We start from the raw sequence: 13,511 nt of genomic DNA, 5'->3' as shown, positions 1-13,511 counted from the left end.
GGCTTGGCAGCAAAGCTACAGCAGAGTCTACAGATTTTAGGTTGAACTGGTGATTGCTTTGCTCTTCAACACGATGTTATTAGTAGGACAGTCTTTACCATTCAGTAGAGAGGGCTAATTTGGTTCAGAAAACAATGGTATAGGGACGCCTGGGTGGTTCAGTGGTTAAGCGCATCTGCCTTTGGCTCAGGTCGTGATCCTGGAGTACTGGGATCAAGTCCCACATCGGGCTCCCTGCATGGAGCCTGCTTCTCCCTCTGCCTATGTCTCTGCCTCTCTCTTTCTGTGTCTCAGGAATAAATAAATAAAATCTTTTAAAAAAGAAAACAATTGTATAAATGAGCCATGCTAGAATACAACTATTTCTATATTCCTATACTGTATTTCATTTTCCTCACACAAATAACTACTAAATGTAGGACAGAATTTATTAGATTAGGCTAAAAACCATCAGTCTTACATGGAAGCACCAAGTAATTGTAAAACAGTATTTTTAGTGTGCTATAACAACAGGCTTAGCTGGACAACAGTTGACATCCAAATTACACTTTGATAATCCATTTGTATCAGGATCATTATTACTCTGGATCCCACATGTCAATGGAAAGGAAAAAAGTCACACTTGTATTGAAACTTTATTAATGTGGTCATAGAAAATGACAGAACGATCTGAAATTCCTACAAGTTCATGTCAAAAGCAAAAGCATAATTTGCTAGACAAAATGGAAAAGCGTGGCTACAAATTTATCCTTTTAATAAAGAGTAGAATTCCATCGTATTGACAGTGAATATTTCGTCACAATAGATGTTCATCAAAAAAAAAAAAAGATGTTCATCAATAATCTTGCTCTACTGTTGAAAGACAGTCTACTTAGTATTCATATGCAGGTTCTAGAGCTCAAAGAACAAATTAAACCAAAGAAGCAAATTCTCTAATGTTGAAAAGACACAGCATTCTGAAAGCATAGCTGTCTTCCTAACATCCCTCCTTCCAAATCACCTTCCCTACTTCTTACTCATCTTTCTGTTCTTTTATTCAAAGTAAACATTTTTTCTTCTATGCAAACACTTACTTTTGACAGATTATTCACATCAAAGCTTACTTAAGAAAAAAACACATTAACAGGAGCAGCAAAAAGTTAAATACTGAAAGAATATGTCTGTGTTCTAGCATTAATGCACTACATCTCTGTTAACAGCAAACCTTTAAGAGGAAAGAACATTTTGGTCTTCAGAATTGACAACAGATTCTGGTATTTTCTTCATTTTCATCTTAGAGAATCTTTCATGGAATGAAACCTCATTCTGTGCAGGAAAGAAAAGCAATGACTTCAGTGGGTTAACAACATTAAAAAACACTCATGGAATTTGGGTATTGACATAGAGAGAAGACTGGGAGTGATGACCAGAGAAGACCGTGAGTTGGAAGAAACTGCATAGAATTCTTCTCTGTGACCCTAAAAGTATAAAGGAGTTCGCTTGGTCTGTGGTAGAACCACTGAGGCTACCTCTTGGGTTCTTATAGGTGAAACGGTGTCACCAAAGGGCTTAAATTGAAGAGGTAGTGAAGAAAGCATACAATCATCCACAGATTAAGTGGGTAAGCTTCCCCATTGGGGTGAGGGGCAGGCTCACTTTATGCAGTGGAGATTAGATGACTCAACTATGCCCAGGAATTTGACCATCTGCCTTGTGAAGACACCCCTAGGGCTAAATGACTTCCAGTTGGTATAATTAGTCCATTACCAGATAGAATACCTCAAAGATCTCCCAAGACTTAACTTCCACTCTCTTCCTTACGTAGACTGCCACTGAGCCTAAGTTTCTCTCTCCATCTTCAAGAAGTAACTTTTTAAAAAAATATTTCATTTATTTATTCATGAGAGACACAGGCAGAGGGAGAAGCAGGCTCCATACAGGGAGCCCCATACTCGATCCCCTGACCAGGATCACGCCAAAGGCAGACACTCAACCACTGAGCCACCCAGGGATCCCAAGAAATACCTTTTTGACACCATCCCAAAACTTAAGTCAGAAGCCAGACTGATACTGCTCTGAGGCACAGGTACTCTCTCTGCTACTCTATGTTACCTATTTTCCACTTCTGGGTCATGTGCTTTTATGTGGAACACAAGTAACCAGACTATGGATGGAACAGGGTGCTCTGGTTAATTTAACCTGTTGGTAACTGAAGGTTGGCAGATGATTCTTTTGATTTCAACCCCTGCTGTGAAAATCTGTTAAAATACATTTGGGTTTTGGTTTTTTTTAATATATTTTTTAAATTTAAATTCAATTTGCCAACATATAGTATAACATCCAGTGCTCATCCCATCAAGTGCCCTCCTCAGTGACTGTCACCCAGTCACTCCATCCCCCCACCCACCTCCCTTTCCACAACCCTATGTTTGTTTCCCAGAGTTAGGAGTCTCTCATGGTTTGTCTTCCTCTCTAATTTTTCCCCACGCAGTTTCCCTCTTTTCCTTTATAATCCCATTCACTATTTCTTATATTCCCCATATGAATGAAACCATATAATGTTTGTCCTCTGATTGACTTATTTCACTCAGCATAATACCCTCCAGTTCCATCCACGTCAAAGCAAAAGGTGGGTATTTGTCATTTCTAATGGCTGAGTAATATTCCATGATATATATAGACCACATCTTCTTTACCCACTCATCTGTCGATGGACACCTAGGCTCCTTCCACAGTTCTACTATTGTAGACATTTGGGGTTTTTTGTTTTCATTTTTGTTTTAGTATGAAGTCTGGTAAACAGAGTGCCTCCTTGGCAGGTAAGAACCACGTTGAGCCTTAAGTCAGTACAGATGTAAAATGCACAGTAGATTGAGCTAAATCCATGTTTGACTTGAAGTTCACTTTAAAAAAATGAGTAATTGAGGTCAGCTTATTTTCTTGGCCTTCCTGTCTTTCACAAAATGGAAATACAGCGACTAAATTTCTTGTTTATTAAAGGGATCCAGAGAGGCTTTGGAGAACCACTTATTTTTCCTATACATGAAAGACAAACCTTGTATATACTTAAAATAGACATGGATTCTTAAACATCTCATGGGCATGCTTATGGTGCAATTCTATTACATTTACCTGATTATCAATTGCTCGAAAATTGAATTCTAGGTATATTCCTCTGAGCTGCTGCAGAGAACTCTTGGTTATAGTTTTTTTTTTTCTCTTTTTAGGAGTAAAGCTTTAACCCCCTGTCTTATGTATCTGTCAATTAAGTATAATAGTTAATAAAAATATATTTGACAGGCACTATAGATGAGCAACTTTGGGCCATTCAATTTAGCCTCTCTAGGTCTCTTTTCCACCAGCTATATAATGAAGAAGGCATACTCAAGAATCTTCCAAGTTCCTTTTAGTATTATGATTCCAAGTATTGGGGCTCCTGGATGGTGCAGTTGTTTAAGCTTCTCTTGGTTTCAACTCAGTCAGGTCATGATCTCAGGGTTGTGAGATTGAGCCCCGTGCTGGGCTCTGTTGCTCAGCTCAGAGTCTGATTCTCTCTTCTTCTCCCTCTGCCCCTCCCCTGATTTCTCTCTCTCTCAAATAAATAAATCTTAAAAAAAAAAAAAAAAAAAAAAAAAAAGATCCGGGGCTCCTGGGTGGCTCAGTCCACTAAGCGGCTGACTCTTGATTTCAGCTCAAGTCATGATCTCAGGATTCTCAGGAGCCCCACATTAGGCTCTGCACTCGTTGGGGAGTCAGCTTGAGATTAGTCAGATCTCCCACTGCCCCTCCCCCAGCTCTCTCTCTCTCTCTCCTGCTATTAAAATAAATTAATAAATCTTTTGTAAAAAAAGATTTCAATTATTGAATCTAGGAATGTTTGCATAGCATCTAAGAGGATCACTTACATGCATTAATCTAGCCTTTTCTATATTGTTACTTCAAAACCACTAGATGAGTTTTGCTACTACTTAAATACCAAAGCAGCTTTACTATTATTTTGATATGGTCTTTCCTATAAGCATTTTGGAACAAAAGTAGCTAGAGCTTCCATATATAAAGAAAATGCTTTAGTAGTTGCCTTGGGCTCAGGGGGAGGGAGGAATGGGAGTTAACGGGGAGTTACTAATGGGTACAAGGAGTTTCTTTTGGGGATAATGAAGGCATTGTAAAATTAGATTATGGTGATGGTGACATAACTCTGTTAATATACTACAAGCCATTGAATTGTATACCCTAAATGAGTGAAAATTATGAAATTTATCTCTTGAAGTTATGAAAATTATCTCTAAATAGAGTTGTGATTTAAAAAATAGCCAGAACACCTGACTACCTAGAAACTAATAAGAAAAGCAGCCTGGCAATCTAAAAATTTTCATTCTTCCATGTTGCAGGGATATCCTCTACTTAGGGCCTCCTGAATGGCTGATGGTGGGTCTCTTTTTTGCGTGTCTTATTAGGACAGCCCTTCATGAAAACAGCACAGAAGATGTGTTTTTTAATGGATGGCTAAACAGTTCAAGGGAAAATGTTAACCACACGCTGTGTCTTAACCACACGCTGTGCCTTCATCTGTTTGGGCTGCTGTAAGTCAATAGACTGGATGGCTTATAAACAACAGACATTTATTTCTCATGGTTCTGGAGGCTGGGAAGTCTGAGATCAAGGTGCCACATGATCAGGTTTGATCAATGCCCTCTGCTGGATTATAGACTGCCAACTTCTACTAGGGCCTCACTAAGAAGAGACCAGGGAGCTCTGGAAGGGGCAGGGGGTAGGGAGGTCTCTTATATAAAAACACAAATCCACACTGGCTTAGTGACCTAATCACCTCCTGAAGGCCCTACTCCCAATGCTGTCACGTGGGGGCATCAAGATTTCAACATATGAATTTGGTGGGGGGAAACAAACATTCAGACCATAGCACACAGTCACACTCTGGAAGAGGGAGAGAACACGAGAGCCTAACTGCTGTGTGGTTCTCTTGATATTGTTAACTAAGTTGCTGTAGTCAGTGATTTTAAATAAAATCAGGTATTGTTTTCACTGTCACTTTTTTTTTCTGGTTATAAATACTCTTCCTATGAGGACCCAACTGGACCAAAAACAGTGTTTGAGTCGGCAGAGTGCTCTGAGTAATTAAATAAATACTGGCTTGCTAATTAACATTTAGTCATATTTTCTCTTTTTCTTTGACAACATTCCACAGAATGGGTACTTGTTTGTTGTTGTTGTTTTATTTATTGAACACAATATATTACATTCTTTTTTTTTTTAAAGATTTTATTTATTTGTTCATGAGAGACACAGAGAGAGAGAGAGGCAGAGACACAGGCAGATGGAGAAGCAGGCTCCCTGCAGGGAACCCGACGTGGGACTCGTGGGACTCGATCCTGGGATTCCAAAGATCACGCCCTGGGCCGAAGGCAGATGCTCAACCCCTGAGCCACCCAGGCTTCCCAATATATTACATTCTTAATTTGAAAAGCAGGTAAATGTAACGTTCTGGATGTGGTAAGCATAATTCCAAAAGTGGCCCCCACAGGGTTGCCTCAGAACTGTGAATGTGATGAGATACCACATCTTTGGCAAAAGAGACCTTGTAGATGTCATCAAAGTTATGAGCCAATTGACTTGAGAAAAGGCAGACTACCGTGGCTTATCCAGGCTAGCCCAATCTAATAATGAGATAAAAGCAAAAGAGGGGGCAAAAGGAGAAGTCAGAATGACTCAAAGAGAAGGAGGGGTGCCTGGCTGGCTTGGTTGGTAGAATGTGTGACTCTTAATCTTGGGCATGAGTTTGAGCCCCACATCAGATGTAGAGATTACTTAAAAAAAAAAAAAAAAAAAAGAAATTAAAAAAAAAAACTAAAACAGGGCAGCCCAGATGGCTCAGAGGTTTAGCGCCGCCTTCAGCCTAGGGCGTGATCCTGGAGACCTGGGATCGAGTCCCGCATCAGGCTCCCTGCGTGGAGCCTGCTTCTCCCTCTGCCTGTGTCCCTTTCTCTCTCTGTGTCTCTCATGAATAAAGAAATAAAATCTTTAATTAAAAAAAAAACTAAAACAAAGAACAAGGACATGACATGACATGTTGTTGCTGGTTTGAAGATGGAGGGGGCCTGCAAGAAAGGAAATTCAGCCTACCTCTAGAAGCAGGGTGACCCTTCATTGAGAGTCAGCAAGCAAATAGAAACCTCATTCCCACAACCTCCAGGAACTAAAATTTTCCAACAACTAGAAGGAGCTTGGAAATGGATTCTTCCCCAGAGCCTCCAGATAAGCATACAGCCCAGGGCCAGCAACCTGATTTCAGCTCCACAAGGCCCTAGGTAGAAAGCCAGCCCAGTGCACCTGCACATCTGACCTATAGGACTCTGAAATGATAAAGGAGTGCTGTTTTATTTTTTCAAGATTTTATTTATTTATTCATGAGAGACAGAGAGAAAGAGAAAGGCAGAGACACAGGCAGAAGGAGAAGTAGGCTCTCCGCAGAAGCCGGATGTGGGACTCGATCCCAGACCCCAGGATCATGCCCTGGGTCAAAGGCAAACGCCCAACTGCTGAGCCACACAGGCGTCCCCAGGAATGCTGTTTAAAGTGGTTTGTGGTAATTTGTTTATACAGCAATAGAAAACTAATATGCTAGGCTTTTAAAGACTTTAACCTCTTCTTTACGTGTACTGGTGGAGACAATATAAGAGTAGAGGGGCACCTGGGTGGCTCAGTTGGTTGAGCGTCTGACTCTTGGTTTCCGCTTGAGTTGTGAGGGCTGTGCCCTCAGTGGGGAGTCTGCTTTCTCTCCCTTTCTGCTCTGTCCCCCATCTCATGCTTTTCGCTCTCTCTCCAAAAATAAATAAATAAATAAATAAATCTTTTTAAAAAAAGAGTAGAGGGATCCCTGGGTGGCGCAGCGGTTTGGCGCCTGCCTTTGGCCCAGGGCGCAATCCTGGAGACCCGGGATCGAATCCCACGTCGGGCTCCCTGTGCATGGAGCCTGCTTCTCCCTCTGCCTCTGTCTCTGCCTCTCTCTCTCTCTCTCTCTGTATGACTATCATAAATAAATAAAAAATTTAAATAAATAAATAAATAAATATAAAAAAAGAGTAGAAAGCCCACAACTTTGTAGCCACACAAACCAAATTTGAATATATCATTCAAAATCTGAATTATGTTATTAGTTGTACTGCTTTGATACAGTTAATATATTCTATTGAGCTTATTTTATTCATTTATAATATGGAAATGTTTATACCTACTTCACAGGATTGCTGGAGATTAAATAATATCACAAATGCAAAAGTGCTTAGCACAGTGCCTAGCACGATAGGCACTCAATAAATGCAGCTTATTATTAAACTGTTCCTATGTCCACAGCTCTCTAAACCCTTCCACAGGGGCAGCCCGGGTGGCTCAGCAGTTTAGTGCCGCCTTCTGCCCAGGGCCTGATCCTGGGATCCCAGGATCGAGTCCCACGTCAGGCTCCCTGTATGGAGCCTGCTTCTCCCTCTGGCAGTGTCTCTGCCTCTCTCTCTCTGTGCCTCTCATGAATAAAATAAATAAAATCTTAAAAAAAATAAACCCTTCCACAGATGCCCTTGGTTAGGCCCATTTTGAAGGGAGTATAACAGCACACTTCCTTTCATGGCTATAGTTCTGAAAGGATACACAAATGCTCCTGAAAATTTCACCTGGCAAAGTCATCCATTCTTGAAACTAAGGTCATTTGGAACACTGGAATTTGCTTAGCATGTCTGGTATGTATTATAAAGAGCAGGCGGTTTTAGTCTCAAGAGTAAAAATGAAAAATCTTCATGACACTAAATTTTTTAGGGTGACAATTCCTGCATGCTTTAAGTAGAAAGGGTACAACATCAAGACATTGATATTCACCATAGCAAAATGAAGCATGGAAATCTCAAACATAAACATAAAATCAAGCCAGGCAGTTTTACTTGGGAATTTTCTGGTTCTATATTAGGATCGTTAACAGCAATTGTTATGGATTGTTCAGAATCAGATTCTAGAGGCCCTCTGCTGTAAGTTACCTTTATTTGTTTTTGTTTCATTTTTCCCCTTAAAATAATAATTAAATTTAATTGTACAAATGTCTATCAGCAATTACCTTTCACGTCTTAGATCATTTTCACGGAAGCTGTGGTCATCTTCTGGTGACATCTATATGGGAAAAGTTGAAACAAATCATGCAAAAACCTTCCATACTCTGCACGACATGCTTATTTTCTACATTCTCAATTGACTAACATTTTCAGTAACAATTTTCTCTTTGCTTGATCCTCTGTCTACCATTTAATTTCAGATTTTTGGGATGCCTGGGTGTCTCAGCAGTTGAGCATCTGCCTTCAGCTCAGGACTGGTCCGGGAGTTCCAGAATCGAGTCCCGCATCAGGCTCCTGCATGGAGCCTGCTTCTCCTCCCTCTGCCTATGTCTCTGCCTCTTTCTGTGTCTCTCATGAATAAATAAATAAAACATTTAAAATAATAATAACAATAATTTCAGATTTCTCTCCCCTATTCACAAATGCAAGAATGTCAAAGTCAGTGGGCCCTTAGAGATCAAGCACTCCAACCCGCTCATGTCACAAAATAGGAAATCAGGATTCAAAAAAGTCAAATGCTTTCTCAAAGGCCTTATAGATTATAGTGACCCAGAAGTAAATTCTCAAGATCTAGATGTGGCCTGGATCCATATGATACTTGTCTGGATCTAGAAGAAAGATAATAATTGTAGATAAAATCTATGGTGTGTCCTTATAACCTTTCTATAACATGCCTGTGATATTGACTATATTTAAGATAACTAAGTGGGGGGGGGTGCCTGGTTGGCTCAGTCAGTAGAGTGGGCAATTCTTGATCTTGGGGTTGTGAGTTTGAGTTCCACCTTGGATATAGGGATTACTTAAAAATTTTTTTTTAAAGATAGTTAAGTGATATAGAGAATGGTATTATCCCAATAATTTTAGAAAGTCTTACCTGTATACCAATCAGACATTCATGTGCAAGTTAGGATTATTTTTCCAATAATTAGTTTAAATCCCTTATCCCTGTAATTACTTTGTAAATGACAACACAGGTTACACTTACATGAGGTCAATGAGACAAACCAAAGCATAATGAAAACATTCCATTCAAAGGTTAACCTCCCCAGATCACTCCATAACTGAAATGGTTTCAGTGCACCCAGGTATGTGTAGCTAGTGTTTGGTGGTTCAGCTGTTTTTACAAGAAATCCTAACCACAGTTACAGTTTGCAAGCAGATTTGGTACTAAGAGCCTCACAAACAATATAATAGCAGCCCCAAAGTCCATCAAGCCAGCATATTTTAAAAGCACCACAACAAAAAAAAAAAAAAAAAAAAAAAAAAGCACCACAACACGTGGAAGTATTCTTCAAAGTTAATGGTTACAGGTCAAATACCCTCTTATTGGAAAGTTTACGTTCAAGCTGGAAGCACATACTATGGTTTATAAGTAAAGATGTTACTGAAGGCAGCCCGAATTCAAGATGGATGTGTGTCTAGGGGTAACGACTCCATGAGTTAAACAGAGCCTCACACATGCTCTCCCATGTTCTACTATCAGCAACACTAGTCCTTGCCAAAAACCAAAGAAAGATAAAAATGCCTCTAGAATGGAGGTACAGTTTATGCAAACCAGTGGCAATCACCGCAGATTATCCAGGAGCATAACTAGGTGGTAGAGGAGCCAGAGTAGGAAAAATGAAAATAGGAGCCACGGAAATGGGGGGGGGGAAAGGGCAGGAATTAGAACTCGAAGCTATTGGAAGAAAGGGATTTGAGCCAATGTGGTTATTTCTAAAATGAACTGATCGGTGCCATTTCCTTCCTTAAGGTCTTTCGATACTTCTATGTTGCGCTCGATAGCAAATCCATACTCCGGCACGGCACACGGGCCCTCCATGGCCTGGCTTCTGATCCTCTACCCCTTCACACTCACCTCTCAAGAGCTCTACCCACACACTTTACACTTGAGCTCAGTGGTTTTCAAACTATTTTTTTTAAGTGGCAAAATAGCTAGTTCTAACAAAATCTTATTTGGTATCCCAGTATGCACAATACTGGAAAGCAAAACTGCCTTCATTGCCCCTAAGGCACCTCTTCGAAACGCTACAACTCTACAGTACACAGTTTGAAAACTACTGCAGTCTGGTCAAACCAAGCCAATTGCAGTTTACCAGACACATGTGTTTGCTTGCTCGCTTTCCCTCTTTCTTTTTTTTAAAGATTCTATTTATTTATTTGACAGAGAGATTGCATAAGGACAAGCAGGGGGAGTGGCAGAGGGAGAAGGACAAGCAGGGAGCTGGACTCAATCCCAGGCCCCTGGGATCATGACCTGAGCCAAATCCAAGAGTCAGCTGCTTAACCAACTGTGCCACCCAAGTGCCCCACATGCTGTACTTTCTTTCACTTCTATACCCTTCCTCTGACTACAATGCTTTCTTATATTTTCTGCTTTGCTTACTTCTGCCCAGCCTCTAGGACTCAACTCAAACACTCTCTCCTTTTGGATGCCCTTCTCTGACCTCCCTACCTGGTTTGTACCTTGGGCCCACCTCTATCTAGGTATCTTTGCTATGCTTTCTCTCTCTCTCTCTCTCTCTCTTTCTCCCTCCCTCCCTCCCTCCCTCCTTTCTCTCTCTCTCCCTTCCTTCTTTTTCTTTCTTTCTTGGAGTAAAGATTCTTTCTCAAGTACATAGCACATTTCTGGCATATAATAAGAGCTCAAAAGTGTTAAATGAAGAAATACTACAAAGTAGAGAAAGAGGGGACTAAGAAAAGGCCATTGAATTTGACAACAAAGAAGTAATAAAAATCTTTTGATAGCAAAATTTATTGGAATGGTAGGAACAGCAGTCACATTCAAGAAATGAATGGGCCAACAGAAACACTTAGGAGGTGTAGCTGTTTCTATCTGGAAGTCTACTAGAGATTTTGTTCCTATTTTTAAAATACTCATATTTGCTTGAGCAGCCCGGGTGGCTTAGTGGTTTAGCACCACCTTTAGCCCAGGGTCTGATCCTGGAGATCCAGGATGGAGTCCCACGTCGGGCTCTCTGCATGGAGCCTGCTTCTCTCTCTGCCTGTGTCTCTGCCTCTCTTTCTCTCTGTGTGTCTCATGAATAAACAAATAAAATCTTAAAAAAATAAATAATAATAATAAAATAAAATATTCATATTTGCTCCTCTATTCTCATGGGGATTTTTTTTACTTCACGTTAAAAATCTCTTGAGGGGAACCTGGGTGCCTCAGTCGATTGAGTCTGCCTTTGGCTCCAGTCATGATCCCAGGGTTCCGGGATACAGCCCCACGTTAGGCTCTCTGCTCTGTGGGGAGTCTGCTTCTCCCTCTCCATCTCCCACTGCTTGTGCTCTCCCTCTCTCTCTCAAGTAAATAAAATCTTTTAAAAAAGAAAATCTCTCAAATAACAAATAAGCATATATATGTATAAAATCTGAATCACAGAAAATTAATTAGAATTTAAGGACTTTTTTAAAAGGCATGCATTTTTAAAGTAATCATGTCAATATGGCCATAATCAACATTTGGTAATTATAATGAATAATTTGATATAATCATCATAGTAATAATAAAATAATAAGAACCACAATTTATAAAATGCTTACCACAGTCCAGTCCCTGTGAAATCCAATTTATAGAATGCTTACCACAACAGTCTCTACCCTAAAATGTTTACATTTATTTCAATTAATCATTGCAACAACAACCTGAGGGATCAATATTATTCCCATTTTATAGCTGAGAAAACAGGCTCAAAGCGACTTGCTCAGACTTCCTTGGCTACCATGTTTCATTGAACCAAAACACCAAGATTATAAAATGCACTGTTATTTTGCATATCATTGAGAAAGCTTTTATAACTTTTCAATTTAACTATGGTATACCATTGAATCTAAGGCACTTCCTGATTTCAGAGATAGTAAAACCTAAAAAAAAAAAAAACTGTATATCTTGAAATTGATTAGATATGGTAGTAAGTGGTAGAAATATGATACCATCCAAGCATGAGTCCAGCCCCCATTACTCACTAAACCGTGACACTCAGATCTCTTTAGCTATCTCATAGATGTCCTTCATTCTAATGCTATTTAGAGGGGGAGAAAACTAATATTGAGACAGGGGAGGTGATGTGTTCAAGGTCATACACACAGCTGGTAAGTAGATTAGCCAGGAAGGGAAGCCAAGTCGCTGAGACCCAGACTAGAACACTTTACATTATATTACACTGCCATTTAAGCTACCCTGTCTTTTCCTATGGGTAAAGAGGTATTGGAAAAAATACCAGAGGGTCGTGTGTGGGAAAAAGTATTAGGTATTTCATGTAGGAGCTACATCTACTGGATAGAACATTTCACCTAAATGCTTGTGTCAGGGGTGCCTGGCTGGCTCAGTTGGAAAAGCATGTGACTCTTGATCTCAGGGTCTTGAGTTAAAGCCCCACGTGGAGTGTAGAGATTACTTAAATAAATACAACTTTTAAAAATAATATATACTTATGTGAAACACATGGGTTCTGTATTAAAGATGGAAGTTTCCAGCAAAATAGATTTAATTGGCTTAATTGATATACAGCATTTCTTGTGATTGCTATTCATAGAACTCCAGTAAATAAATAAATAAAATAAAGACAGTATCCTAGGGATTCAATAATTGTAAAAGTGTATTTAAAATAATACATGTAAAAAATGAATAAAAAATAAAATAAAATAAAATAAAATAAAATAAAATAAAATAAAATAAAATAAAATAATACATGCTAGTGGGGCACCTGGCTGGCTCAGTTGGTAGATCATGGGGCTCTTGATCTCAAGGTCATGAGTTCAAGCCCCATGTTGGATGTGAAGCCTACTTAAAAAGAATAATACATGCTACTAATAAGTTTTATTTGTATAATCCTATCTCACTTGAGAGGCTCAGAGGCTAAATAACATAAGGTAGGATGAGGGTAATGGAAGTGGGAACCTTTGGCAAGCAATTGTACCACAAGGCTGGAAACACATGACTCACATAGACATGTGTGACATATGTGGCTCCCTCTTACCTTGCTGTTGGTAAAAAGGTTTTACAATGTCTTAAAGTAATCATCAGTACAAGCAGATGCCAAAACTAACTAGGAGAAGAAAAGTAGCTACAAAAAGAAAAGCCTATTCTAATGAAAATGATACGGAAAAAACTACATAGACTCTGTACTATTAATACTGAAAGTGCGGATCCTTACCCTTCGATTCTTATTCATTTGATCATGTCTCTGCTGCATCTGCTTCTGGAAGTATTCATCCCTTCTTTTCATTATTAAATACCTGATATGAATCATAAATGGTGAAACTTTAAAAAGCAACCTTTTAGTTCAAAAGAAATTATGTAAAACATAGATCTTCAAGCAATGTTATGTTATTATATGTATTTGATGTCTGGTTTAAGACAAGATACTAGAATTAGAATACAGAAGAGTGTTTTGATAAATGATTTTCAGC

The 13,511-nt window shown here is 39.4% G+C and overlaps 1 protein-coding gene across 3 annotated transcripts in view; it reads right to left on the bottom strand.

Annotated features, from left to right (window-relative positions):
- Positions 1 to 339: 339 nt before the first annotated feature.
- Positions 340 to 13,511, bottom strand: part of LUZP4 (leucine zipper protein 4) — a 41,059-nt gene continuing 27,887 nt past the window's right edge. The window contains exons 5-7 of one of the 3 annotated variants that reach the window (XM_025431796.3): positions 13,256 to 13,337; positions 8,099 to 8,151; positions 340 to 1,305 (exon numbers count right to left, since the gene is read on the bottom strand). In XM_025431796.3, the coding sequence (XP_025287581.1) occupies positions 1,269 to 1,305; positions 8,099 to 8,151; positions 13,256 to 13,337 (172 nt within the window). In that variant the 3' untranslated portion in view covers positions 340 to 1,268. The remainder of the gene's footprint in view (positions 1,306 to 8,098; positions 8,152 to 13,255; positions 13,338 to 13,511) is intronic. The other 2 variants (XM_025431795.3, XM_035712367.2) reach the window with 2 other exon arrangements.

Source organism: Canis lupus, chromosome X, assembly GCF_003254725.2.
Source record: "Canis lupus dingo isolate Sandy chromosome X, ASM325472v2, whole genome shotgun sequence".
NCBI lineage: Eukaryota > Metazoa > Chordata > Mammalia > Carnivora > Canidae > Canis > Canis lupus.
The sequence above is the reverse complement of the archived record's forward strand: the minus strand, read 5'-3'. Positions and strand labels throughout refer to the sequence as shown.